Genomic DNA, 27,563 nt, shown 5'->3' with positions numbered 1-27,563 from the left:
ATTATTGATTCATATATGAACACTGTTGGGCAGAAAATACCACCTAGACCAACCTACCTTACTGATTAAGGACAGTTAGTTCATTTTGTTTATACGAAGAACTGGGACTCCCTATTAGAGGTGTAACAATACACAAAGGTCACGGTTTGGCTCGCACTGCGGTTCGGCACAATTTAAGTAAAACAGGAAAAATTATATATATATATATATATATATATATATATATATATATATATATATATATATATATATATATATATATATATATATATATATATATATATATATACACTAGTCCTCAGAGATATACACCTTAGACTTCTTTTCCACTAACTTTGTGTTAGCTGAAATGTGAAAGACTGGATTTAATGGACAGGAAGTGCAATGGAGTCATTTTTATCTGCTGAGCTTATCTTTCAACATCGCTAATACATATATCAATGTTTTTGGAACAAGTATCAGTACAGGCAGGATTTCTGTTAGTGTCCGCAGTGCTGAACAAACGCAGTGGCTTAGCTTGATGCCCTGGCCAGGCAGAGGTCGCAGGGGAAAAACGAGATGAGGAATATCCATCTGTGTGATTTATGATGTCATTGATTTATTCCTAGCTGACGGAAATGGTGTTTTTGGGTGACATCATTTCTGTGAGTGGTTAAGAGGTTGTCTGGCTTTTTCTTGCTTTTCTTCTCCCTCTTCTTTTTTTTGCCTACTCCAAACGTCGTAGAGGATGTTTTGAGAAGCCTGGTTGTTTTTCATTCGCTTTGAGAGAGGCCTGTCATATGTAACTCCAGGCAGACTTTGAGAGTGAGAGTGTGTGAATAGCACCTTCCAACCCCCCTAGCTCCCCTTAATACCCTTTGTGGCCCCTAGGAGAGACAAGTGTGCTGACGAATCTGTGACCGCAATCAACCCAGCAAATTGATTGCGATTGAGCGAATGTGATTTACTTTAGGCCGATTTGTTTTTAACTGAGAAAATGCCGATTTTTATAATAAGAAAACACCCCTGGTAACCTTACCCGTTAAGAAATCAGCCTTTAATGCCCTTCTCAGGAACTCCAGATCCGTTGGCGGAAAATGTCTATGTCTGAATGCTGTTGCTCGGAAAAAGTCGGGGGGAAAAACAGTTCAAGAAGGACAGCCCCCTGATACAGATAGTATAAAAGTCTATTTAATAGAAGGCAGGTAGTGCTTGTCCTGCCCAGGCCTTTAGAGAAACTGTAAAAACAAGCACAGGTTCAGGAGCAGACGGTTTAAATTAAGCCTGAGTAAACAGGCCGCCTGGGCCCTCTGTGTGACACTGAATGCTAAGTGTATAAGAGTGTGTGTGTGTGTGTGTGTGTGTATAGATTGCTCAGGCCAAAGCTCACCACCCTAAGCTGCTCCAGAGCAGAGGGCGAATGCCTGCTTTCTTGGAAATGTTATGTTTACATTCAGCCTTTTCCACTCCTCATGGCTTCTGGAGTTCCCCCAGAGCGCGTCATTCCGCCTCTCCAAACATCCTCTCTACCTGCGCTAACCCAGGAGCCACGGGGCCACTCCGCTTGGCTGCGTTACCGCCGGGCCAGGCCTGGCTCCTCATGTTTAATGGCTCCCCTACTTAGCCAAGCTCTTAAGACTGTAATCCTCCAAGCCCAATTCTTTAATGCATTCCCCCCACCGACTCCAACACCAAAACCAAAGTGCTGTAAGCAGAGGGATTTTATTTGTTTGCACTTTCATATGCCCGGATAGGAATCTGCCGAGAGACACATGTGCTTCGCCGAAGTCCGTTCAAATTCACTTCAATTCAAATGCCTTTGTGTTTCGTTGCGTGGAATGTCCTCGGCCTGGAATTGCGTCCGCAGATTCCACTTCCAACACCACTGCCAGCTCATATAAACTTGTCATGTGTGATGATTCAGCTTAAAAACCGAAAATTATACCCGGCTTTGTCTTTGCGTCTCTTTTATTTCTTTTTTTTTTCTTTTTGCAGAGTATTGTATGCACAATGGGACTGAAGTGGTATCCGAGCCCAGATACTCTCCACTGCATTAAAGGTTGTGAGGTAAGAGAGACAATAATGACCCTGACATTTAGTCCTGTACTGTAGCAAAGAATGCATGTCTGAGGTTAAGCGCTGGCTGGCTCTCCAGAGTCTGACCTTGAACAGTTGTTTCTGCCATCTTCCTACATTCTTTTCAAGTCGAGCGCATAAATAAACATGTGGTCGGTGTCTTCCTTTTTTTTTTTTGTGCGCTGCAACCGAGTCCCCGCCTAATCCGAGTCAGCTTTAAGAGAAGTGACTAAAAGCTGACGGGGGCGTTTGTGACCACCTCTGTTTTGTTTAGATGGGTGATTTGTTTTCTTTTGTGTTTTAAAGGAACTTGGAAAACCCATCTAGGGGTTTAATTTTTAAAAGGAAAGGTCATGCCTTCTCCTTACCCAAGCTGCTGAAGTGGGATGAACTGATGACAAACATATTTCCTTGCTACAAACTGTAGACTGTAGGCATTGGAATGAAGTCAGATTTTCAAAACCAGTGACCGCTGGAGAGATAGATGGATAATGGAAATAGACACCAAAAACATTATTAGTCTTTAATAAGCCCACAAACAGTTCCTGTTGTTTTTATTTGTGCCAAAACGGCAGACTTTTGAACCCGGCCACATCCTGACCCAGTTTTAGCCGGTGGGTAATTAATTAGCTGCCCTCTGGAAGCAGTTGTCGGGCCAGGCAGATGATTTCAAACTGGAAAAAGGTCACAGGTGTGCTGGGCAACCTTTGGAGCCTGTCAAGATGGAAATGTGTAGTAACTCTCGAGGGAGACACATATAAGTTTAATAGGGCTTCAGTTTCCCCATTAAAAGAGGCCTCCATCCACAGGCTCGGGAATACCAACTCAATTTTTCCAGGGCGACATAATTGCAACAGACTCTGGTCTGTATGTCTATTTTTGCATGGTGTGGATGTATATGTGTGAATGCCTCTCTCCCTCTCTGGAATTACAGAGGAGAGGTTTATTCTGGTATGCAGGATGTTTTGACATACTGCCATGCATTTATTATCCTTATAAAAGTCTATGTACTACGTATTGTTTCATTCAGAATATACTAAAAAGGGTTGTTCTTCCTTCTGTAGCCTTTCATGGGTGACAACTACTGCGATGGAGTCAACAACCGAGCGTTCTGCCACTATGATGGAGGAGACTGCTGTCATTCTACTGTAAAAACTAAAAAGGTGAGAGATGTCATCAGTTCAACATCTGTGACCAGGGTTGGAAGTTGTACTGAAAATGTAGTCCGAGTAGTACAAGAGTGCTAGTATTTCTAATAAAGAAAATTACTACTAATATATATTAGTATAAACTATATGGCCACAAGCATTGGGACACCTGCATATATTGTTATGAGTATATATCATATCTACAAGAACTAGATAAGCTCTGTGTGTGTGGGTGCATTTGCAAATCTGTGTCCGCAAAGGGTGCAACTTAAAGTAGCTGGATGCATTCATTAGAAGGGTTGTCCATAAACATTTGGACATGGTGTAGTTAACCTTCAGGAAAAAATTAACTGGCTACCTAAACTAATCCATTAATTTACCCTGAACAGTTAAATAGTCACTTGCAAAAGACCAGGTTTAATAAAGAGCTGTTGTGATTAATGAAAATTAGAGTAGGGGCAGCAGTAAGAGCACTTGATTACAGAACTTTGTGTAATGTAAAGTTAGTATATTTAAATTGCATCAGTGGAAAAAAGCGCTATATCCAACACTGGAAAATTTTAGATTATAAGCACAACATAGAGCAAATATCAACAAGGCAACATTAATATCTATTTTTTACATGGCAGTTTGGCTTGAATTTCCAGGTTTGACATTAAATGAGGCGATAATTCGTGAGGACTTATAGTCCTATCTATCTATCTATCTATCTATCTATCTATCTATATATATATATATATATATATATATTTACCACTTTGTCTGTTTTTGTAGTCCATAGATGTAATATTACATACTCAAGCAAAGCCTGCACAGCTGAGGCAGTGTTTTTATTTTTTTTCCCCTCTCATGTACTCGTTGTCCTTTCACTTTGCACCCCCCCCCCCTCTTTTTTTATTTTTTTTATTTTTTACATGGAAAGGTCTCCTGGCTGCCAAAGAAAGTGATATTCTCTTACAAGAGAGGAAGAGTGACCTAACCTCGTCAGACTTTACAGCACCTCTTCTCTGGAAATAGACAGGGCTGCTGAACCATCGGCGTGAAGTCAAAACTTAACAGAAAAAAAAACAATGATGCCTTTTTGGCGTGCTGTGAGATGTCCAGGCGGAATACACAGCGTGTTGCGAAACATCTAGCATCAGCATTTGGCGGCAGACACGTCAGGTTTTGTAGTGAAAGTAATTAAATACTTACTGGATTTGCGTCGTCAAACCACAGCGTTACTCAAGCCAGTAAACTACAAAAGTTCAACGTCCACCTCTGCTGAAAGCTTAAGGGTCTGAGGCACTGAGCGGGTGATAGGAAAACTTGAACTGCTGTCTTTATTTTCTTTGTAGGCAATACTACTACTGATGATAAAGTCATTTTAACAATTAACAATGATTATTTTATAAAATTATGATTTAAAAATTGTGATTTGGGTGTAAAATACCCAGATGTGATGTTACAAGCCTATTTACAACTTTATTTTGCCTCAGAATGAAATACACTGATGCACTTGCCTTTTGTGCTGAACCTACATATTTTGGCATAGTTTTAACTGTTCTAATTATTCCTAGCAGATAGTGCCAGTGTCCTTTCATTGCGTCCTCTCAGGGTGATGTGCTGTTAGAGAGCTGAAGAATTAGTCACCTGTAGCCCTATCCCCACTTACAGGAGCGAACGTTTCAAGGAGCATTTGCTTAGCATGGATCCTTGTTTGCAACCAGGTTTTTTGTTTTGTTGTGTAACTTTTGTTGTGTAACTTTGAGCTCCCCTTTTGACGACACTGGTACAGAAAAAGCTGTGCTCACAAGGTCTGATTTGTGTAGGATATTCCCCTAACTGTTTAGTAAACAATAACTGAGCAAGTGTCTCAATACTTATACCATCTAGTGTATGTGTGAATATTTGAACTGACCTCTTAAAGCAGGGATGTGATGCTGCTATTTCCATCATTTTTTTCCCCCAGATTGTTTATCACTTTCAGCAGACTTGGAGAATCAGTTATTGTGTTGGAGCAGCTCACAATTGTCAAACCCTTGTTCAGAATCCGATCTTAATGACTTGCCAGTGGCATTGTTGTTTTGGAAGGGCCACAAGCATTTTAGTCCAGCGTTCCACAATGTCGCAGCATACATCACGTCACTGTTTGCTAAGTCTGGTGTCAGCCAAGATCTTTTTCTCCCAAACGCACCATCAATAGGGCATAACTGCTGTCACTGGGCCCAATGAGCAATTAGGAAAACCTGGTCTGAGTGGCGAGCTGCAGACGGAAAGGCAACAGTGACACAAAACAACATCCTAATGGTTGTGTGGGACTTGAAAAGGGCCAGGTCATGATGAGTTCGTGCTGTCGTATAATGCGGTCTGCCTTCTTGCCTGTGAGATCATGATGGAGGACGTGACTTTGCTTCCAGGATGACGTGCTTTGTTGGGGGTGAGCGGATGGGGTTTGGGAGGGGGGGGTCTAATTTTGCTGGCAAACATTTGTGTGATGAGTTGTTGTGTCAAACCCTCGCCCAAATCCAGTCTTAATCCCAACGCTAATCCCAAACTTACTTCACCCTAGACCTAATTGTAACCTTCACTTTAATCCTAACTGTATTAAATTGGTGTATGTTTGCTAGAAGCGCACGTTTGGAGCCTCCTGACGTATACTGTTATGGAGCTATCCTGCAAACAATTCAACTTAAGCATGAAAACACACTATTTCCATGTTTTTCATAGCTCTGCATTTGCAAGGCAGCGGTTACCTCATGCAAAGATCATGTGTTACATGTTATAGCATCACCGTTTCTGTACCGTATCAATACGCAAATGTCAAAATGATATATAATGTAATTATAATTAATTATACAGTGACTGTGTTTTTAGATACACCTTAGCAACTGTGCCTGTGAGTTGAGATCAGAGGTAAAGTAAAGGCCGTTGTGATATCAAGTATTTCTCCACAGCGCTGTTAATTATTTCACCAATGTTATGGCTGAAAGATGAAAACTCACTGTTGGCTCGCAATATTCCCATGGAGACTGTTGACAGAAAGCACATATCCCTGGCTTCTGATTGGTTGAGTGACGTCAATACGGATAAGGTCAGTTGTTGTTAGAACATCAGTGTAAGTGCAAAGAAGCAACGTCAGTGCCGTTTTTTTTTTTAGGGTGTTTTTTTTCTCTTTTTTGTGCGTGTTCCACTCTGGTCAGTGCATGCCCATGTCTCACCGCCAGCTCTGTTAAGGCTTGTGTTTGAGCTTGTCTCATGCTTGTGAAATACGCGATATTTATACTATCCAGATGTTGGGGTCCCGGGGACTAACAGGGAGAGTGTGACTGCCTACATTTGTGTTACCTGACTACAGCTTCCAAAGCCATTTCCTCCCAAACAAACACCACTGCACGTCAAACTACCCTTGATATGCCCAGTATCACGAAATCATAATGACAATACATAGAGTATTATTGTTAGTGAAACACTTTATTAACAGGTAATAATGTCCAAGTGATGCTTAGATTTATTGAGAGTTGAATGTTTTGATAAATGCAAACAATGATGTACAGTGACTTATCATGCAAACACAAATAGGCATATTTGGACACTACATGTCAATGTTTGTGGACACCCCTTCTAATGAATGCATTCAGCTACTTAGTTACACTCATTGTTGACACATGTGTAAATGCTCACTCACAACGAGTATCTATCTGGAGTCTCGCAGAGACCTTTTGGCACCATGCCAGACTAGAGGGGTAAAAAGCCCCCCAGCACTGAGCTGTAAAGCAGTGGAACTGTGTTCTCTGGAATGATGGTGCTCCATCCAATACTTTTAGGATGAGTTGAGCTGGTGATCATTTAACATCCTGACTAACGCTCTCTCACTGAATGCAATCAAATCCTTACAATGATGCTCTAAAGTCTAGTAGTAGAGACAGCTACTCCAGCAAAAGCAGGAGAATTTCTTTGTAGTACACTTGATGAATGAATTCAAATGAATAAGCAGGTGTCCCAATACTTTTGTCCACACTTTGAATCTGAATGGATGTTTTGCTTTTACTGTCTACAGTGTAAAATCTGCAGCATATAGAATTGTATACCCCTGTAATAATCTTCTCTATGGATATATTTCTGAGTTAAAGGGCACAAAGTCTCTGAACACAGCACCAGCATTTGGTTTGATGGGATTTGCTGTTCATTCACACTGCAAACCATGTATTGTTTTCACTGTTCTATTCAAAAAAGCAGCTTATTGTTTACAGCAAAAGGTTTGTCTGCCTAAGGGTTCTCAGTGACGTATATCTGGATTTGTGTCTGCTATTAGTCAAGCCTGTAATAATTACATCCTCAAAACCGACAGAGTCCAGAGAGAGTGTGTAATGGCTTTTTAGTCACTGGACTTGCTGGAGATGCTTGAGGGCAACAAAAACGTTTTTTTTTTTTTTTTGGACACACACACAGCCTGGAGAAGTGTTGGCGGGTTGTAATGAGGAGTATGGCTATGCGGGAATGTTGTGTGCCGGAGCTTGTGGGCATCATGAATAGAGCAGATTTATAGTTGGGAAAATCCCCCATGGTGTATGGGGACACCGAGAGGGAAGCCCTATGTGTTTCACAGGGCACGGAGAGGCCATTCCACCCTCCACTGGCTCCCTAACACAAAAAAGGCCTTGTTTCTTTGCGCCCATACGCGCTCTGCTTTTTTTCACTTGGGCCCTGTCCTGCTGCTACCCTGTGATGTTCACTTTAGGCTGACCGAGTGCATGCCGACCTGTGGAAGTATAGGAAGCATCACGAAACAATGTGCTACTGTACTGTTCACACTGAAAGTAAGGGAGGACATTAAATGTCCTGAGGTGGATGGTGTGTTGAGTTTTAAACAGCAGAAGGGAATTTTAGGAAAGCTACGTGTTACAGAACAATCCAGTCATGTTTATGCAGTTAGTTAACACCATAAAATATATTTTTCATATTGTCCATTCCATCCAACTAGGTGTGTAAAATGCATTTAAAGATAGCAGCTGAAGTGCATTGATTTTGAAACCGTATAATCAATATATAATTATAATCCAATTCTCAAATTACTTCAAATGTAAAAATCCCTTTCAAAGAACTTCCATTTGTATAAATTAGACGTAGATGTACCTGATAATGGGTCAACAGATTCAGCAGACTAAGGCGCTGTCACCATGATCATAGAATCATAGCCGGTCATGCTGCTAGCCATCGGCAGCCGAGGCCCAGAGACAGCACAATTGGCCTTGCTTTCTCCTGGGTGGGTAGATGGTGCTCTCCTCAACACATCACTTCGTTGTGGTGCTGGCAGTCACTGGCGTCTGCAGGCTGGTGTGTTGGAGTCAGGTAGGCAGCACTCCAGGGATGTTGCTTCAGCGGCACTTCAATAAATGCGTCGGCGTCCGCCTTCAATGGTAACAGGGCATCACGTGCTGGGTAATTGGCAGGCCAAATTGGGGAGAAAATAAGGGGGGGGGGGGGCGGGGGAACGGGTAACATTTAAAAAAAAAAAAATATTTTTTTTAAAACTTCAAATATCCAGTCACTCTGTACAAGCAATCTGTCCAAAGATTTACCACTTCATGCCATCAGATCAAACCTGGCTGTAATGTTTCTCACTATTACATGTGGGCTATTTACCTTCTTAGAATGTCCGCACTGCTGCCGGTCAGGCAATAATGTCTTCTAATGGCACCTTGAGGCCACCAAATGGCGCTCTGAACACGAAGAATTTGGTTAAGAAAATGGCAGTATATCGTAAAGCTTACAGTTTTGCAATATGTCTCAGTCCATTAGAATCGTAACCCCTGCATCGTGATATTGTTTAGACACATTCTTGCCATTACGCAGCCTTCTCATACAGTCATGTGAAATGAGAGCATGATCTGTTTACCACAAACTGATGCAAAATCCAAACAGAAACCCTGAATTGTAACAGTTTGTAACTGTGTTTTGGGATGAGAATTGATGATGGGATGGGAATTTTCTCAGTTATGTGCAGCTTGTCCAAATTAACAACAGTTGCTAAGAAGCAGCTTGTTTGTGGGTGGAGCATGAACAGCTCAACTGACTCAAACTCATTAGGCATTGATTTGTTTCCTAAAGAACTGTTACCTTAGGGAATCTGTGTAAGCTGAGGTCAAGAGATTTTCCACACCATCCAACTCCTGACGTAGACTGCAGAAATGAAAAACCGTTTCCCATGCGTGGTGTAACTTGTCATGTTGGCTCTTTTCCAGGTAATCCCATTCCCCATGACTTGCGACACCCGAGAAGACTGCTCGTGTCGGGACCCAAATGCCCAGGAGAACAGCAAGGGGCTCCGACACCACATGCTGGGCTGAGACTGGGCCATCGCCCCCGGGGAGCACCTGACGGGGGAAACCGGAGAAAAGAAAAGAAAAAAAAAATCCTCTCTCCATGCTGCTTATACAAGAGGGCCAATCCACTCACACTGTTCCCCTACACGCCTGCCGCCAAGCCCTCATCCAGCAACACTCGCCCACCAGGGTATGCCACCCAACCAAACAGACAACACAGTACAATGACATACATACTGTTTAAATAGGGATGAATAATGGAGGCAGTTTCTTAGGATCCAGCTCAAGCTTGTTTCACAGAGTTTGGACACTAGCCTGGACCGGGCAGTTTTATTGTCTTGTGTTTCCTTTATAAGTTACAACCGCAGCAAGGTCACCGTTCTGTACACATGATGTACTGCAAGGGCAAACAGACAAAGAGAAAAAATATAGATTGTTTGCAGCTAAAATGTAGCTGTGTGAGAAAAATATACTAATAATCAATAGAACAGACATAAAACGGGCGAATTGAAGAAAAATGCTTGGCAGTCTAGGATAAGTCAAGTCCACCATTGTAGATCTTGATACTGGCCACAGAGCCATTCATAAAAGCTGTATAAATTAACGCCGCTCACATCACCTATAGCTCTCTTTGTGTTTCCTTTCATTAGCTGTCTGATACAGCATAGGAAAAGTAAAAGCCATGCTCTTTAACCAAACCGAATCCCACCAGACAATTCTGATGGATGCATCTGGACCTACGATTAGCACTCCACTACAAGAAACATAGGAAACTGTAGGTGGTATATAGGAACATGTAGGGGTGCAGCTGGGGTGGCAGGAAATCACAAGCAAGAGAAAACAAGCCCTCTAGACCATCAAGAATATACACACACCTAAGTCTGAAAAGTATCACCTCAAAAGAAGCGTTAGTCCAATGAATTTCCTCTCCAGCTGCGAGTGCTAGGGAGGGAGGGATGCAGGGAGAAAGTGAGAGATAGAGAAACTGGCTGCAAGGAGATGTGAACAGAGTTGTGTTAGCACAGCTGTTGCTGCTAGTTTTGCTGCTTTGGCAGCACAGCCAAAATATTACCTTTTTTTTTTTTTTTTTATAGCGTAATCTTGCATACACAGTCTACCTTTCATCTTACCTCTGGCCATAATGCAGCTTACGGAAAATGTTCACCAGAGCATATCGACGCTGTCACGCAAAAACCTTGTTCTCAACCTTGTGCTTTTTTTTTTTTTTTTTTTTTTCTTAATTCTGCCAGTTGTTTAAAATTTCATGATTGACAATGAATAACTTCTGTAAAATTGCTGTTTTGGAGATGCAAGGTTTCTGAGTGACAGAAGCGATATGAAACATATGCAGAGTTAGAAGCTCAATCATTTGTACAGAGATTAAAAGTAAAGTAAATGCATGAAATCCCCATTTCACACAGTAGTTTCAGTAGTACCCTATTCCAGATTACTATTAACCCAGTATTAGTTCCTCAAAAAAAAAAAAAAAAAAAAAAAAAAAAAGAATAAGCGTGAGAGTAGATAGCATAGCCTATGACCTGTAGTAATGTGTAATCTACCTGATTCTCTTCTTCGGTGCTGTTGATTAGTCTGTAGTTTAATCCTCACTTCCGTAGAATCTGCATTGAGACATAAAGAATGTAAATTAGAATCTCCACTGTAAAACTTAGGATTTAGGAATAAGACTAGAATTAAGCATCAAATTTCAGGGCTGTGATTAAAATGAATCCCCATTTACCTTGTAGGGTTCTTTTGAATAAGTCAGCTATTTTTCTTTGAGTGTCCGAAACGTAGAGAATTCGAGTGTAATTTTGAGGGCACTACAATCTCCCACAATGCAATCATAATTGGTAGTGAACACCGTAACGTACTACGCCAGCTAAACGTGGAACATTATAAAGTTTTGCTATCATCTTATGGGACAGCCAAAAGAATTACTGTTTCACCTTTATTGGAGATCATACGTATCCGTCTACTGCAAGTGCTGCAGAACGGCTGAGAGACATTTATCTGAGTCTTTTGCAGTGTCCGTGAAGTGCCACGGACACGGACAAGCTGTGGCGTCCTCTCGTGCATCTGTTACTGATGATGTGGGAACGGCAGTAGATGTGGTAGTAGTTGTGGAAATGCAAGACTGCACATTCAGCAGAAACTGAGGTTGCGCTAGTTCAACAAGCCATTTTGGCTAATTTAGGTTTTTATGGATTACATTTGTTAAGAAATGCTCCTATTGTGTTCTGCGGCGACAGAAGGATGGGTGGTATAAGATTACGGATTAGGACTGCGTAAATTCTATCGTGTTTGTGTAGAGTACTGAGGAGGGTACTCCAAGTATATCACTATAAATCAGTATTTTATCAAGCTTAGTTACTGCACTTGTCTTTGTAATGTCGTAAATAGAAAAAAATCATAAAAGCTGCTATGGTCAGACAGGTCATTGTAATCAATACATGAAATGCTTACTGTGTCATTATATGTATTTAAAAATATTTTTTGCAGTGTTTCTTTCCTTTTGATACATAATTTTTTAGCACCTGAAATATGGGGGTAGCTTTAAAAACAAAAACCCATATCACTCACAGCTACTCATACACATACTGTACAGCTAACATCATCATTGGCTATCCAAAGGACTGACCTGAACCCCAGTTAGAAAAGCATGGCAATAAATAGAGTGAAAGGAAGACCGAGTAGGTACAGTGGTAGAGTAGTGGGTTTATCGTTCCGCATTCAAACGTAGATCTGTGCTCAGTTTGACTTTGTTTGTTTATTTCCAAATGTACCATGTGATATTTAGTCCTTATAAATGTCTTTATGCTCAGTGTTAAACTGTATGCTATTGTATGTAATAATAAATACGAGAAATACTGCTGCTTTATATCAAGTATCACTTGGAGAGAGTGCCTAGAACAAATGCCAGTACATGTGCAATTTCATGAAGCAGTATCAAAAAGCGTTTCAGCTGGGGGGGAAAAAATAAAGGGGCCGAGCACTTGAGTTCTCTGTCTCAGTATATGTCTTCTTCAACCATGTTCTGGAGAGGCTCAGAAAAACCTCAGTATATATTCATTCACTATGGCTGCAAATTCTATGTTAACCCTGTTTCAGTTTTTTTTTGTTTTTCTTCCTCCGTAAGCCATGAAAAACTTATTGAAAGTACATTGAAACAAGTGAAGTCTGATTGCAGATGTTTTTGAAGATATAGAACATTATTCTACTGTAAACTCAACAGGATCCTTTTGCTGTACCTCATGCCTGTAATGTTTGCTGCTTACTTATTCAGTATTTTAGTAATTTAAGTCTCTTAGCAATATACAGTGGTGTAAATAATAGAATTATTTATTAAGAATGATTTTATTTATATTTACACAGTGTTCATCTAAGTTATTTTTGTATGTCTCCTATGTAAACGTTACATTGTGATTGAAAAGTTTTGTTTTTGGGGGGTTTTATTTTCATTTATTTTTTTCAGATTGGTTTTTTTATTATTTTTTTACCCTCTCTCTGTCAGTCCATCAAATTCAGTTAGAAACTACAGGTCTAACCTTACTGCAAACAAACGGAAGGAATGACCCCTTTCCCTTGGCCACGCTCACATCAGTAATAAGCAATCCCTGCTCTGTAAGCGCAGTGTTAGAAAATGTCAAACGGAGAAAAGCTGTACAAAAGCGCCTCTTTGCTCTATTGAATTCCTCCCCTGTTTTAAAGTCCATACGTGTGTATATTCAGTTTGGTGGGGGGAGTGCAGCGAGGGAACGTCTCTTTCCTACGAGTGTGTTTGTGTATACACTTTGAAAAGGTCAGGGACGGAAGGCGCTCACGTGGTTTAATGTAAATAGTAGAATATGTGAGAAACGCAGAGGGAGGTTTGTTGTGGATTAGCTGCTGATGTTTGCCTGTATACAGACAGCCTCTTGTGCAGCGTCCCACTGGGAGGAAAAAGCATCTCTGTTTCGTTCAGTTTTAGCATTAAAAAAAGGAAGGTCTCACGTTGATTCGTGAACAGACAGGCGTGCCTCACACATTCAGAAAGTTATTTTATACAGTACTTTTCTACTTCTACTTTAGTAACTGTTGTTGTCTAACTGAGCTTAAGATGTAAAACTGAGACAAGATTTACAGCAAACCAATTAAACCTAATAACCATTACACAACGTAACCGTCGCATATTGTAGCGTTTTTTTTTTTTTTTTTTTGCCAACTAATGAAACTAATAGTAGCATGGTGGCTAATTTGTTGTCCCACCTCCCATTATATACTCAACATTAGACTTGGAACGCAGATCCCTACAACATCCCCTAAAAGGCTCAAACGCTGCAAACATAGCTACTTCTACGAGTCCTTTACATTGGCATGGATGTCACACAATACATCCACTAGAGGGCAGTTCAGTGTCAAAAGTTTCTGACAATAACAAACATGGAGACGGTAGTGGAGGTGAACGTACTTACTATAAAAAAAAAAAGACGAAAGAGGCAGCTTTGTTGTGTCCAAATGGCAGCGTTCATGTTTTACTTGAACCACTGGATACACGGCTCCGCCCGTCCACATCTGCACGATTTCAGAGAATGAGCACAAATTAAGGCAGAGTACAGGTCATATCCATGTTTAACATAAATGAGGGTGAACTTGACTTTTAGCATTGATGTGTAAAGCCTGTCCAACCTTCGTAGCTGTTGCTACATGAGCATGTATTTGCTTTTATTCTGACAACAATCTTTTCATTTTTAATACTGCGCTGATCTAAAGAAACCAACATGACCAAACAGAACAGCTGCACTTCTCCTTTGGCCTGACGTTTGTCCAGTGTGGCCCTGCAGGTCACAGTGCAGAGGGTTAGAGTTGTACTTCTACGCTGTATAAGCACTGGTCTCCGGAAGCACTGGTTAATGAACCCACTTTACTCTGACTACACATTCAATGCACTGGTTTGGGCACTTACCACCATTCTGTTTGTCTGTAATCCGCTCATGTCTACCTATTGTCAGTTCTCAATTGGGATCCTCATTGTTTCTTTTATGTTTTACTGTTTTGGGTTTCTTTTTCCCCCCCTTCTTTTTTTGCAATACTTTTTTTTTTTCCCACACAACAGACAACTGGTGTACTGTATATTTTCATAAACTTCTCAAACAGTATTAATAGTAATGACATTGACATTATTTTTCCTGATATGTATTATTTAGACAATAAACACTGGTTAAGTAAACAGAATTTGCAGAGTTGTGTTTCATTATTTGCACTAAATACACACACAAACACGTAAGAAGAGGCCTCAAATATCTTAGAAAAAAAACTGGGAGGGACCCTTGGAGGGACCTCTGTAAATGAGATGAATTTATGAATTTAAAAAGGTTTTTTTTTTAAGTTTAAAGAACCTCTTTGTAATGCAACAATAGGCTAAAACATTTTATTTATTTAATATACAAGTTCGACTGCCTTTTTCATTTTTAATTGGAATGCTGTGTCCTGCACAATTGTTTATTTTAGTGACTAATACATAGCAATTAAGTACACATATCTATGTATTAATTTGTTATATTTTGTTTTATAAAGTTAGTAATGTTTAAGTCAAGCCTGATGCCTAACGTCTCCTGGTGAGGTACATGGTTTATTAATTCAACAATGGTATCAGGTATTGACCGATATGCAAAGTTTATGTATCTGTATCGGAACTGAAAAAGCAAGATTGGTGCATCCCTACAATGAAGGTTCCTACATGGTTCATGCCTTGAATATATAGATATTGCAGGATTAGGATAAACCAGAATTAGAATAGACAGATCAGCCATAACATTAGCACCATTGACAGGTAAAGTAAAAAGCACTGATTTATCATCTACAGCGGCTTCTGTCAAGGAGTGGATATATTTGGCAGCAAGTATACAGTTAGTTCTTAAATGTGGTGTGCTGAAAGCAGGAAAAGGCGGTCAGGAGGTTTCTGAGCCATTCCGATAAGGGCCAAACTGTGATGGCGAGACAACTGGATCATATAATAACATTAGTCAAGTTTTGTGGGGTTGTTCTGGTATGCAGTGGTCAGTACCTACTTAAATTGCTCCAGGAAAGGACAACTGGTTTACTGATAACAGAATCATGGGCACCCAAGACTCACTGATATTTCGTAAGATATCAGTTGCTATTGTCTTGGTGCCAGATACCACAGGACATCTTCAGATGTCTTGTGGAGCCCAGGCCTCGAACTGTCAGATCCATTTTGGCAGCACAAGGGGTACGTTCTCAATATTAGGCAGGTGGTGCTAATGTTGTGGCTGATCAGTGTTGAACCTGTATGTTATGTTAAAGTTTTTAAACTTTAAAAGGCTTAACTTTTATAAAAATGGTATCACATACAAAAAAAAGCTTCCTTGAAGAACCATCCATTAAAAAAGTTTTTCTAAAAGCCCAAGGCTCCAAAGAACCCTTCCTGGCACTGAAGACTCTTCAAACTGGACTTGAGTTCACTACTGATCACCATCAACCCACTACTCTTTGCTTCCATCTCTGCTCATCCAGCTGTAAGATCTGTAGGATATTCTAGCTTTAATCAAACTGAAGAACGTGCAGCCCTGCATGTCAGAGGCATCTCTAGCCCAATCCCCTTCTCAGAGTATTCCCTTTGACCCTAATAATCCCTAGCCTCTGGCTCTCAAGCCCTCATTGAATTCTGGAGTTGGCTGCCACCGGAGCGCTAGACAGAAGCAGATTGGTTTGAGCGGAGAGTGAAGGCCACTGCTGGAGAATTGAGGGAATGCTAATGCTGTAATTACTGCAAACCCAGCACATAGTCTTGATTGGGAGGAATCTCCAGTGCTAAAGCCACCAGCTGTTTGTACTTATCTGGGGGCCAAGAGAGGGATTTGGGCCAAGAATGACACCAAGGGCGCATGATAAGCTTGCTTTGCTCTGCCTGCTGAGCCTCTGCATTAACTCGAGAGAAAATGTGCTAAAGTGTGGAGATTTAGCGAAGAGATGGAGAACAACCAGGCTTTTTTTTTTTTACAATTTTAAGTTGGTCACTAAAACCTGTTTAAAATGTTAGGTTATGCAATGATGTAACGTGTGTTTCAATATTTACATAAATGTTTAACGCATTGAAAAGTATGATAAATATCTGATGCTTTATGTTATATGGACAGGAGCTGGCTATACACACCTTTATGACACACATTTTAATGTGTTAATGCTAAAACACATATACAGCGTGTTTACAGCGTATACACTGTATACTGTATATCATGACTTGACTTGCACCTGCAGTTAGTTCTTCCACCTCCTTAATGATTCATCCAAAGGCCATCACTTTAGATGACCAGATTCTCTCAGGAACGTCCTCTTTTTGGGCCCTAAACAATTATGAATAAAAAATTTTTTAAAAGCCATATTATTGTTGGACTGCCTTGCGATCTGGCCTAGAAGACGATTTCGCGCACTGACTGGCTGAGTGAGTAAGTGACACGCATGTGCAAGAACGGCCTCTTGTTTGCAAGGAATTATCAGGAAATTTCTGATAAATGTCCAGTAAATCACCCTTAACTTCAGCTCCAAAACATCAACTTTCCATGGAAAGTTTGGGAACTTTGGGAATTAATAGGAATTTATGGGGATTAATAGAAAATATTGATTAATTTAAAGGAACTTTATTATACACTATCATCAATGTAGTGTATTTTGTCAACAGCAGACATGAAGGCATAACAATAAAAATAAACTTACCATGGGAATTAACAGAAATAAAATGGGAATATTTGAAGCTAAAGGCGAGAAACTTACATATAGTTGAAAATGTACTGAAGCATGACCTTGGCTAAAATAATTAGATATGATACCAAAACAGTTGAATAGCAAAGCTGCTCCTAAATCCCAGGCACATGGCACATTACAAACTGAAGGGCTATTGAGACCTCACCCCCTGCATGCACTGTTCATTCCTCCTGACACTCAGCCCTACTGAAAGCACATATTTGGATCAAAGGACTACGTAAGGTCCGGTACATTTTAATGAGGTTAATATTTATTGACAGTAATAGCATTGAAACATATAAGCAACTAATAAATCAAGGTGAAATCTCACAGTTGCTATCAGAAATGCTTAATGAGCAATTTCATTTCAGACTAGTTTACCAAGGTTAAAAGGCTAGCAAGAGGTCAGTCTACCAAGGCTAGCTACCTATATTTTTAGCCTCAACAACCAAGAAGTAGCCAAGAAGTAATACTTATTAATTATTTACTATTAACATCAAATCAAATACAGGTATTGTCCCACAAGCTAGTGGTCAGTGTCAGGTTTAGAAATCATCTGGACATATGCTGTACATGTGATGGAAAATGAACAGTGCATGTGGGGGGGGGTGGTTGTGGTTTCAATAGTGTGTAATGTGGGATTTAGGAGCAGCTTTGCTATTCAATTGTTTTGGTATCATATCTAATTATTTTAGCCAAGATTATGCTTCAGTATATATTTTTTACCAACTATATGTAAGTTTCTCACCTTTAGTTTAGAATATTCCCATTATATTCCTATAATTACCCGTTACCAAACTTTAAAAATTCCCAGAATTTTGGACAAGCAATCTTACGTGAGCTAAAGTTGGGCCCGAGCTGGAAATACTATTGTAAAGGGAAGTGGTACAAAGACATAGTGAGGCATTAATGTGTGTGTCAGTCAATAGCAATAGCATGTTGACTTAACATCACTACCACAGTGTTAGCACACTGGCCTCGCTCAGCATCACTGCCATGGCGTTTGCATCACTGCTGCACCGCTGACCCGTCACATCTAAAAAAAACTAGGCAGGGTCACATAAAATAAAAGTGCATGGAACATAATAGGGGTCATTCTGTGGCACAAAACCGTTTTCAAAATAAAGAGCATATTGTCACTGTCCAAAGAAAAACAAGCATCTCCAAAACAGCAACTTTACAGGAGACGGAATAAACTGCTTAACTTTCAATGGAAGTCAAAGTAAAAATATTTTATTTCAAGACAATGTAGAGCATTTATTTTGGCCCATTCATCTCACAGGGTTTAAAGGATGGAGAAAACTAAAAACAGACAAAAATGGAGATACTTGTGTTACTGATGTTTTTCATTGGACAGCATCAATACATTATGGTCCTGAACTCTCCATTGTAAAAACGACATTCACAATTCTATGCAGCTGCTGGCGGTCCGACATATTTAGGCAAGCTTGTTTTTTCTTGCAAAATTGCCAAAAATATCTGGGATTTGGCGAAGATCGTCCGGTATCCACCTTTTTCATACCGTCTCAGAGTATCAGTGTGGGAAACGGTATTATCATTATCATCAATATCATGTCTTACGTTATTTTCTTCTCTGTCTTTTATTAATCACTGTTTATGTAAACAGTGTGCAACTTAAAGTAGGGTGTCCACAAACACTCTTGCAGAGATAGGTATAGCAGATGAGTGGACCTGAACATGGAGCAGTGGAACTGTGTTCTCTGAAGTGTAGGAACTCCACCCAGTACCTTTGGGATGAGTTGGAGGTGTTTGTGATTCAGAACTAATCATCTAACATCAGTATCTGACCTCACTAATGGTCATGTGGCTGATTGCAGTGATAAGATGGGAGCTGAGACTGTTGGAATGGAGCGGAACCGTTGCTCTTTTGGAAGCCTTAATCTGTTTGGTATAAATTCAGCAATAAAAAGTAAATGTGTGTAATGACCGGGACCAGTAAGGCCTATCAAAATGAAAAGCATCCCAAAAGGAAAGAAATATCTACTATAGCGAGGCTTAGGCCCCATTTTCTCTCTCCATGGGTAAAAAGTGGTGTTTTGTGGTACAAAAGCTGTAAAGCTGCTTTGTGACAACAGTTGAAGTAAAAAGTACTATACAAATAAATCTGACTTGACTATTACCGAGGGGGGCAGGAGCTGTACTGGAGCAAATAGTCCCACATTCACATACATTCACATGCCTTCTGTTCTACCTCAACCTTTAGCTTTACTTAAAAAAATAAACTGAAAAAACTACCAAATACAAAGTTCAGTTTGCTCACAGGGTGACAAACTAAGTGGAGAAACACACACGTTAGCGTTAGCACTAGCTTTGTTAGCAGCACAACAGTCTGCTCACTACATAACCAGTTTAAGTCTGGCTAATAAAAAAAAACACACTTATAAACGTTTAGACATAAAGAGCCAGATCGTGTGACGGCTGTTAAAAGGACAGAGAGCTGAAATGAAAAGTTTTTCTCCATGGTTTTGAATCCGTAGCCCACTCGCTAAGCTAGCCTTTGCTGAGCTAGCTCAGCTAGCAACAGCTCCACCGAGCCTCCACATCAGCCTGCTGATACTAACTGCCGAGGTACCGACACAAATGTTGAGCATAAAACTTGTGTCTGAGAGAGAAGTCGAGCGACTGGTGTTGGGAGTAGTAGAAAGTCAACTTGAGGCAGGGTCTGCCGAGTTTGGACTCGTAGTCAGCTAATGCTATCTAGCTATAGCTACTTCGCTAGCTTGCTAGATTGCTAGCTAGCTAGTTAGCCAGCACGCTGAACGCCACAGTACGGTCCGTGTTCCAGCTAACTAAAGCTCAAATGACACACTTTTAGAGGATAAAACAGCGTACCTGAGAGCGCAAAATCAAGGGAATGGTCTTGGGAGTGTTTTCAACTGTTTTCTGGCAGGCTTGGTCCCCAGGTGTGCTTAATTCTCCATTTCAAACGAACTCAGCGCGTTGTCAACTCTCAACTACGGTGGGTTTGGGGTTTTTCCCCACCTGTTTTCGGAGCGTGACATCACCAATCAGTGAGCTCCCACAGCGCCCCCACCCTGTGGCTCTCTTACATGCACATGGGGGAATAAACCTTTATTAGGCCTTGAACCAAATAGGCACAGAACTGAGATCTGACAAATCAGACACGTCGTGAACATTAAAAAAAATTAAATATCATATCCATATGTGCATTAAAAATATCAGCACCCTAATTAGGCCAGGGTGTATACCCAAGATCTAACGTTAATGTAAAGAGTAATTCTGGAGCATTCCTATTGGTCCATTCACAACGTAAAATGACAGTAGAATAGTAGAAGCCATTGAGCGTTGAGTTTCTAGTTGTAGAGGCACACTAGCTGTAGACACAGAGACAACGTATACACAGAGTTGGAATTACACTCCATCCGAAAACACATCCGCTGTCCGTTGGCCGTTGTCAGTAAACACGTTTGGCCCAGCCACAATGGCCAAATGTGTTTGTGTCTGCCTGCAATCACAGGCCATTCCGCTCCAAGCAGGCAGTTGCGATGAAATTGGCTTAGAGGGGACAAGTGTGGCTTTGTGGCTTTAAGAGCAGCCGGTTCAGGCCCAGCAACGCGAGGTCACCGCGAGGCCCGGCAGCTCTGGGACGACGGCTGTGCCCGGACCGGGTGTCCCTCTTCCAGGAGGGATTTTCCCCCACCTTCCGCAAGGAAAGGAAAATCTGAAGAACAAATCCATTTTGGAAATGCACTTGACCTCAGGCGATGGTGGTGAACCGTTACGCCAAGTAGTGGAGCTTGTTATTTTTCACTGCTATTCTGGGAGGTTAAATATGGACAGGAACCACTGCGAACCCAAAGGCCAGCAGTCAGTGTGAAAATAAATGCACAGCACTGTAAACAAGAGGCATAACAGCAGCGGCAGAGATTAAGGCCACACCAGGCCTATTGTGGCCCAATTAACAATTAATCTGAGCTACTGATTAAAGCCAGTCCCTGATTCTTTACTGTAATTTGACTATGCTATTTTATTGTCACAAGGTGTGTAGTTAAAGGAGCACTCCAGTCAAAATAAAAAACCTAACTCACATCCTACTGGGGTGCTGCAGGTGCCTGTAGCCTGCTATAGAATTATGTTTTCAGGTTTAAAGAATACCCAATGCCTGTCATTAGGCATGGTGCCAGAGGTATCTGCTTCCGGGTCCTATTTTATTGGAAATACTTCTCTACAGGGACTAGACAAGCTGTGTGTGTGCATTTGCACATCTATGTCAGCAATGGGTGCAACTTAAAGTAGGGTGTCCACAAACACTGTTGCAGAGATAGGTATAGCAGATGAGTGGACCTGAACATGGAGCAGTGGAACTGTGTTCTCTGAAGTGTAGGAACTCCACCCAGTACCTTTGGGATGAGTTGGAGGTGTTTGTGATTCAGAACTAATCATCTAACATCAGTATCTGACCTCACTAATGGTCATGTGGCTGATTGCAGTGATAAGATGGGAGCTGAGACTGTTGGAATGGAGCGGAACCGTTGCTCTTTTGGAAGCCTTAATCTGTTTGGTATAAATTCAGCAATAAAAAGTAAATGTGTGTAATGACCGGGACCAGTAAGGCCTATCAAAATGAAAAGCATCCCAAAAGGAAAGAAATACTATAGCGAGGCTTAGGCCCCATTTTCTCTCTCCATGGGTAAAAAGTGGTGTTTTTGTGGTACAAAATGTACCCAGGCTCTATATGTGAGATTTTTATGAGTCTGTGCTGACACCCACAAAATTCACTGCTGCTGAGAAAGAGCTGCAGTGCGTAGCAGGTTGGCTACGAGGATTCCAGGGGATTGTGTTACCCTCCAAAATTCTCCTGGCTCGCAATCAAGACGCGGGCCATTATCCCTGCATAGATGCCTAAATAGTTTGTTCTTCCCATATAATTTCAGCATTAAGCTTAAAGCAAAAACATGCACTTTGCAGCTCGTATTTTTCCTACGCTATGACCACCTCATCACTCTTCACTCTCCTCGCTTTGCCTTACAAACAGGCCAACACAGGAAAGCATTAAACCCTTCTCATGAAATTCAAATTTCGTCTTTCATTGAGAGTATGCGCTGAGATATGGTTATTATTACTGAAGTGATTATGATTGATGTTTTTGAGGTAATGCAGCAGAACTCAATATGTTAAATGAATGGACACCATCTGTGTTAAAAGGCTTGTGCTTTTGCTTTCAGTTTAGTACGTGCAGCAATCATTTAATCTATACTTTGAACAGAGATCACTTACTCTGTACTTTGTAGTTATTTCCCCCAGTGTTCGATCTTCCTGATCATCAGACAGATAAACATGCACATCCGAGTGAGATAACTGTGTTCACACCTGCCTAAACGAATCACACTGGACTAAAAAGTGCAGGTGTGAAAATGCCCTTAGACAGCTGTGCCACTCAGGAGCCTCCACTTACTGTATAATTTACACTTTATATAGAAATCACTTATTCTAAACTCCATATCTTATATAGAGATAACTTTATCTATTCCAGGGGTAAACTATTTTTGTTCTGAAGAGCCAACATCCAGCCCAGTTTTGTGATTTTCCTGCTCAAACACACCTACTAAACCTGACAATTAACAGCTGAGATGAACCAGATGTGCTTAAAACAGAACAATCATAGAACAAACTGTTCTATGGCTTGAATTGAACACCCCTGATCTATCTGTTATACTGTATACAGAGATCACACCAAGACGATTTACAGCAATTAGGTCCCCCTATATTCATTCCCCTCAGTGTCCATGCCTTTAAAATCACAAATACAGAATCATGGCATTATAGCATGAATTGAAGCCTCAGTTGTATTTATTAATGAGACAAGCATAAAGGTCATTCTATTTTACGTCAGTGTTTTGTTGTGCGGTAAGATGCTGTAAAAATGATCACTCTCACTGCAAAAGGCCTTAATGGAAACCTGGGCATCTGGATTTAGATCCTCTTACTCTGCAGAATATGTTGTCGTCCAATAAAAAGAGTAAAGGGAAAATCTTTAATACAGTGAATGCACTTCCAGCCAACTATGAAGTTGCTCTAACAGCTAAATCATGACTGAATAATACCAAAAAAAGAAAGAAAAGAAAATTGAAAACTGTAAATGGGAAAAAAGGAAATGACCCTGGACCTTCTGAAAGATTTCATTCTGTCCTAATCTGAATGTGAATCCCAAGTGGCACTGCAGAAGCCAGTCAAAAGAGGGGGATGCCTTAAGGTCATTCAAGAGGGCCGTCAATAGCTCTGAAGTCTCTGAAGCTGGAGCCAGTTGGTTTTCTATTGAGAGGCAGGGCAGCCGCACACATTGCCTCATAAAGGTGATTGCAGGAGCTGCATGTTTTGGTGCCGTACAAGTCAGAGTAAATCAGATAGCCTCGTAAATCAAGGTGGAAAAATCCCATAGTTTAGATTGCAAACACTAAGATTTATGGGAGGTCCTCTCAAAGAGCCAAACCCTTAGGATCAGTAGCACAAAGTGTTTCCTTGCTTCCCCACTCTTGGTAACGTAATCCCAATCCTGTATTTTATTAATAGACCTGTGAATTACCTTCAATCAAATGTGTATAATGGCTGCAGATGATAAAACTATAATATATGGACACATAAACTACAAACAATAATTGTGTTGTAATATTCATGTTAAATTGTAATTGTTATATTAAACTACACTAATGCTCTTTTTCCAATTTCCTAAACATTTAATAAGAGGTCCAACAGAAATGGTATGACATTACTTGGAAAATACAAACTCAGTCCAGTAATGTACTATAAAATGTAAAGCCAAATTTTAAACTTGGTGTAATCACCCATTTGGCCTACAGCAGTTTCACTCTGCCCACTGGAATGAAAATCTTTATTTCCTCAGTAAAACACTAATATTACAATAAATACAACTAATATTGATACAGAAAGTCGTGGTTTTACATGAGGTCAGGATGTTGGATGATCACCACCCCAGCTCATTCCAAATGTAATGAATGAAGCACCTCCATGATTCCAGAGAACACAGTTCCACTGCTCCACAGCTCAATGCTGGGGGGCTTTATACCTCTTTAGCCATGGGGTCAATAGGTTTATGTTTATCTGCTCCAGGGAGTCCTATTCTATTGGCAATAATTCTCTACAGGGACTAGGCACGCTGTTTGTGTGTGTGTGTGGGTGTGTGTGTTTATCTGTGTCAGCAATGGGTGCAACTTAAAGTAGCTGAATGCATTTATTAGAAGGGGTGTCCACAGACTTTTAGACATAGAGTGTAATTCTGCAATAGTTTCTGTGTTATGGTCATAAAGTCACAGCAAAAAAAAACAAAAAACACTACAGGCGGTTCATACAAATCAATAAAGAGAGGGTATGTAAAACTGGACATGAAAAATGGATTATGAATGATGTTATGTGGAATATAGACTCATAAAGACATCATAATATTCTTTAGGGAAAATAAAATAAAATACATCAGAAATGTAGGCTTTAATTTGTGTTCTCCTGTAAAGTCACTATTTTGGAGATACAATGCTTTGTTATGACAGTGGAATACAGTAAAAACAGGTAAATTTATGATACCACATTTGTGTGTGTGTGTGTGCACATGTATCTGTGTGTTCTCCCAAAGCACGATGAAGAATAGCACTTGGCAGCCTCGTTTCCCCAGGTTTGCACGGCTAGTCTGCTTGGACGCAGTCCATTTCTCTGAACACTCTGACAGTAGCGCCACTTGCCAAAAAGCCTCTTGAGTAAAGTTCAACTTGTCCCCCTTATCTGCACCATGACATCACACAATACTGGAAAAATGGCTTTACAGAGCAGCGCTGCTCCTCCATCCACTGTAGTACTCAGCTGTGTAAGTCATAAAAAAAACAAACAGCAGTCTACACCAACGTGGGGATCATGCAGTTCCTGGGCCATGGGGTCAGGGCCAGTGCAGCGCATGGCTTCAAGAACTCACGCACTGTCAATACGAGACAAGCAATACACAGCTGTTTAGAATTAGCCAGGAATTTGGTTGGGAACGTGGGGGTGGTGGCTGCTGTGGACGTCGGTAATCTTTTGTTTTGCATGTCAGTGAAAACCCAGCGGCCTGCATCAGGTGAGCACTTCGTACGACATGGGCTCTGGAGGTCAGTGGCATGATGCAGAAGCAGAAAATCAGCCTTTGTTTATCACAGTTTTTGTGAATCCCTCTTACTGAAGGTCTTTGTACAGAGGGTCCTGCTTATTCAGTTAGATAAAGGTTAGATAAAGACAGAAAAAAGAGATAAATCTCCATGGCCAAAAACAATGATATGCTTTGGGTGGCCTTGTGGTATCGTGATAACAGTGTCCGCTTGGGCACGCAGGATGTTCACTAACTCTCCCACCAGCTGCTCTTTAAGCTATTCGGACTTTATGTTTTGAATAGATCAGAAGAAATGCTCCAAAAGTTACATGAAATAAAAAAGAAGAACACTTCCATGTAGAAGGACATTATAAAGCCTTTACTAAGCCTCATTAAGCCAGTAGTTATTAACTGGCTCCTCATTAGTGCACAATTAAACCAGTTCTAGAGCACATTTACTGCTTATTAGACATCATAATTGTTTGCAAAACATTTTCGATGTTAGACATCATTATTAATAAGCCTTATTAAGTGATTGCTGGCAACTAATAACTGCTAATTAACTTGCTGCTCATTAACGGCAGGTACTCTTTACCCCGAGGCTGAGACAGGACTAAGAGTATTAGGTTGTAGTCTTGAGGCCAGTAGTAATAGTACTAAAACACCATGTAATTCACAAATAAATTTTCAGGATTTGTTGGCCTTTATGTCCATAAAACATGGCTAATAATATTAATTCTGAAAATCACTAAAATGTAAATCACTTTATAGTAAATATAAATGTACAGTATTAAAATACTGTACAGTATTAAAATAAGTACACTATTAAAAATGTTCACATGACAATATTTGACATAGTGGCAAGTACAGATGTGGTGTCAATGGTATTAAATGGTTGTATCCTTCTTTTGTTGGAGTAACTGTCTCTATTGTCCAGGAAAGATTTTGGAGCACTGCCGTGAGGACATTCAGCTTTACAAGAGCGTTAGTAAGGTCAGGATGTTGGATGATAACCATCCCACCTCATCCCCAACATCCCAACTCATCTCAAGTACTGGATGGAGCACCAACCATCATTCCAGAGCACACAATTCTACTGCTCCACAACTCAATGCAAGGGGGGCTGTACACCCCTCTAGCCTGGCCTAGTAGGTCTATGTTTATCTGCTCCAGAGAGTCCTTTTCTATTGGCAATTATTCTCTACAGGGAATAGACAAGCTATGTGTGTGTCTGTGCACCACATCTGGGTGCATTGTCCACAAACATTTGGACATAATCCCTCCCTCCTTGTGAGTATATACTAATAGCCAGGAGGTGGGAAGCTACTAGCCAATCCTCTACTAGCCAGGTCTAACACACATGCCGTGGTTTGGTGGTGTATACTCAAGGGACAAAAACTCACGCTACAGTCACAACAAGCAACCTCTCTCTAGCACGCTCAGCTTATAGCTGACCTTACTCTAGCAGTCCGACAGTCTCGGTTGGACCTGAGGGGTTGCTTTTTCGAAACCACTACCTTAAACCACTGCTGTTAATCATTTTATTTTTCAAACACACACTGCGGCATAGATCATTAGCATCTGTTTTCCTTGGACGTGCTCGGAGCCCAAGGTGGGAGACACTGGCACACTGAGGTTAAGCTGACTGTAATTGTCCAGATTTTTCTAATCAGCCTGTGGCACTGTTTTTGAAGGGGGGCTGAGCTAAAGCATACTTTGAGGTGAATGATGCAAAATGAAAACTTTTGGAGGATTTCAAGCGTTGGCAGAGGGACTGCAGAGTGGGGTTATTTACAGTGGGAAAAGGAAAGGCCTAATTTGAAACATCTGAGGCCGCGAAAGAGAGGTGGGCACCGGAGGGAACAGCAGGATAGTGCCTCATGTGCAAGAAGAAAAAAAGAGGAAGGGGCCACATCAATTAGGTGGATTTTTCAGATTTCAGGAATGACCAGAAATGTATCTGATATGCTTTCAATCATATAAAATGTCCCAGTTGCATTTGTGTTGTGGGCCTTTTTTGTAAACATTTACTGCATGAAAAGGAATGTAAATGAGAATCCAAGAGACTTTAGTGACACATTTCATAGCGTTAGCAATGCAATGCTGTTAGATATAGTGGTAGTTTTATGGGTGGGTGTCATGTGTTTAGTGTGTATATAAGCAAAGAACATCAGGCCTCAGGGACCCAAGAGGGATTTTATGGTA

At 40.8% G+C, this 27,563-nt stretch overlaps 1 protein-coding gene and 2 long non-coding RNA genes across 3 annotated transcripts in view; 1 reads left to right on the top strand and 2 right to left on the bottom strand.

Annotated features, from left to right (window-relative positions):
* The window catches only part of pappab (pregnancy-associated plasma protein A, pappalysin 1b), an 85,735-nt gene extending 75,021 nt beyond the window's left edge, over nt 1-10,714 (top strand). Inside the window, exons 20-22 of the mRNA XM_072664988.1 lie at nt 1,975-2,046; nt 3,120-3,218; nt 9,428-10,714. Of these exons, the coding sequence (XP_072521089.1) occupies nt 1,975-2,046; nt 3,120-3,218; nt 9,428-9,532 (276 nt within the window). The 3' untranslated portion in view covers nt 9,533-10,714. The remainder of the gene's footprint in view (nt 1-1,974; nt 2,047-3,119; nt 3,219-9,427) is intronic.
* On the bottom strand, nt 6,715-9,367 carry LOC140542127 (uncharacterized). The gene is made up of 3 exons (XR_011977976.1): nt 9,303-9,367; nt 8,829-8,905; nt 6,715-8,620 (listed from the first exon to the last, which is right to left on the bottom strand). It is a non-coding gene; the product is annotated as an uncharacterized lncRNA (long non-coding RNA).
* A 363-nt stretch (nt 10,715-11,077) lies between the features above and the next one.
* LOC140542139 (uncharacterized) lies at nt 11,078-20,173 on the bottom strand. Its single transcript, XR_011977977.1, has 3 exons — nt 20,102-20,173; nt 13,960-14,059; nt 11,078-11,127 (listed from the first exon to the last, which is right to left on the bottom strand). It is a non-coding gene; the product is annotated as an uncharacterized lncRNA (long non-coding RNA).
* Nucleotides 20,174-27,563: the final 7,390 nt, after the last annotated feature.

This window comes from Salminus brasiliensis, chromosome 20 (genome assembly GCF_030463535.1).
Source record: "Salminus brasiliensis chromosome 20, fSalBra1.hap2, whole genome shotgun sequence".
Taxonomy (NCBI): Eukaryota; Metazoa; Chordata; class Actinopteri; order Characiformes; family Bryconidae; genus Salminus; species Salminus brasiliensis.
The sequence above is the reverse complement of the archived record's forward strand: the minus strand, read 5'-3'. Positions and strand labels throughout refer to the sequence as shown.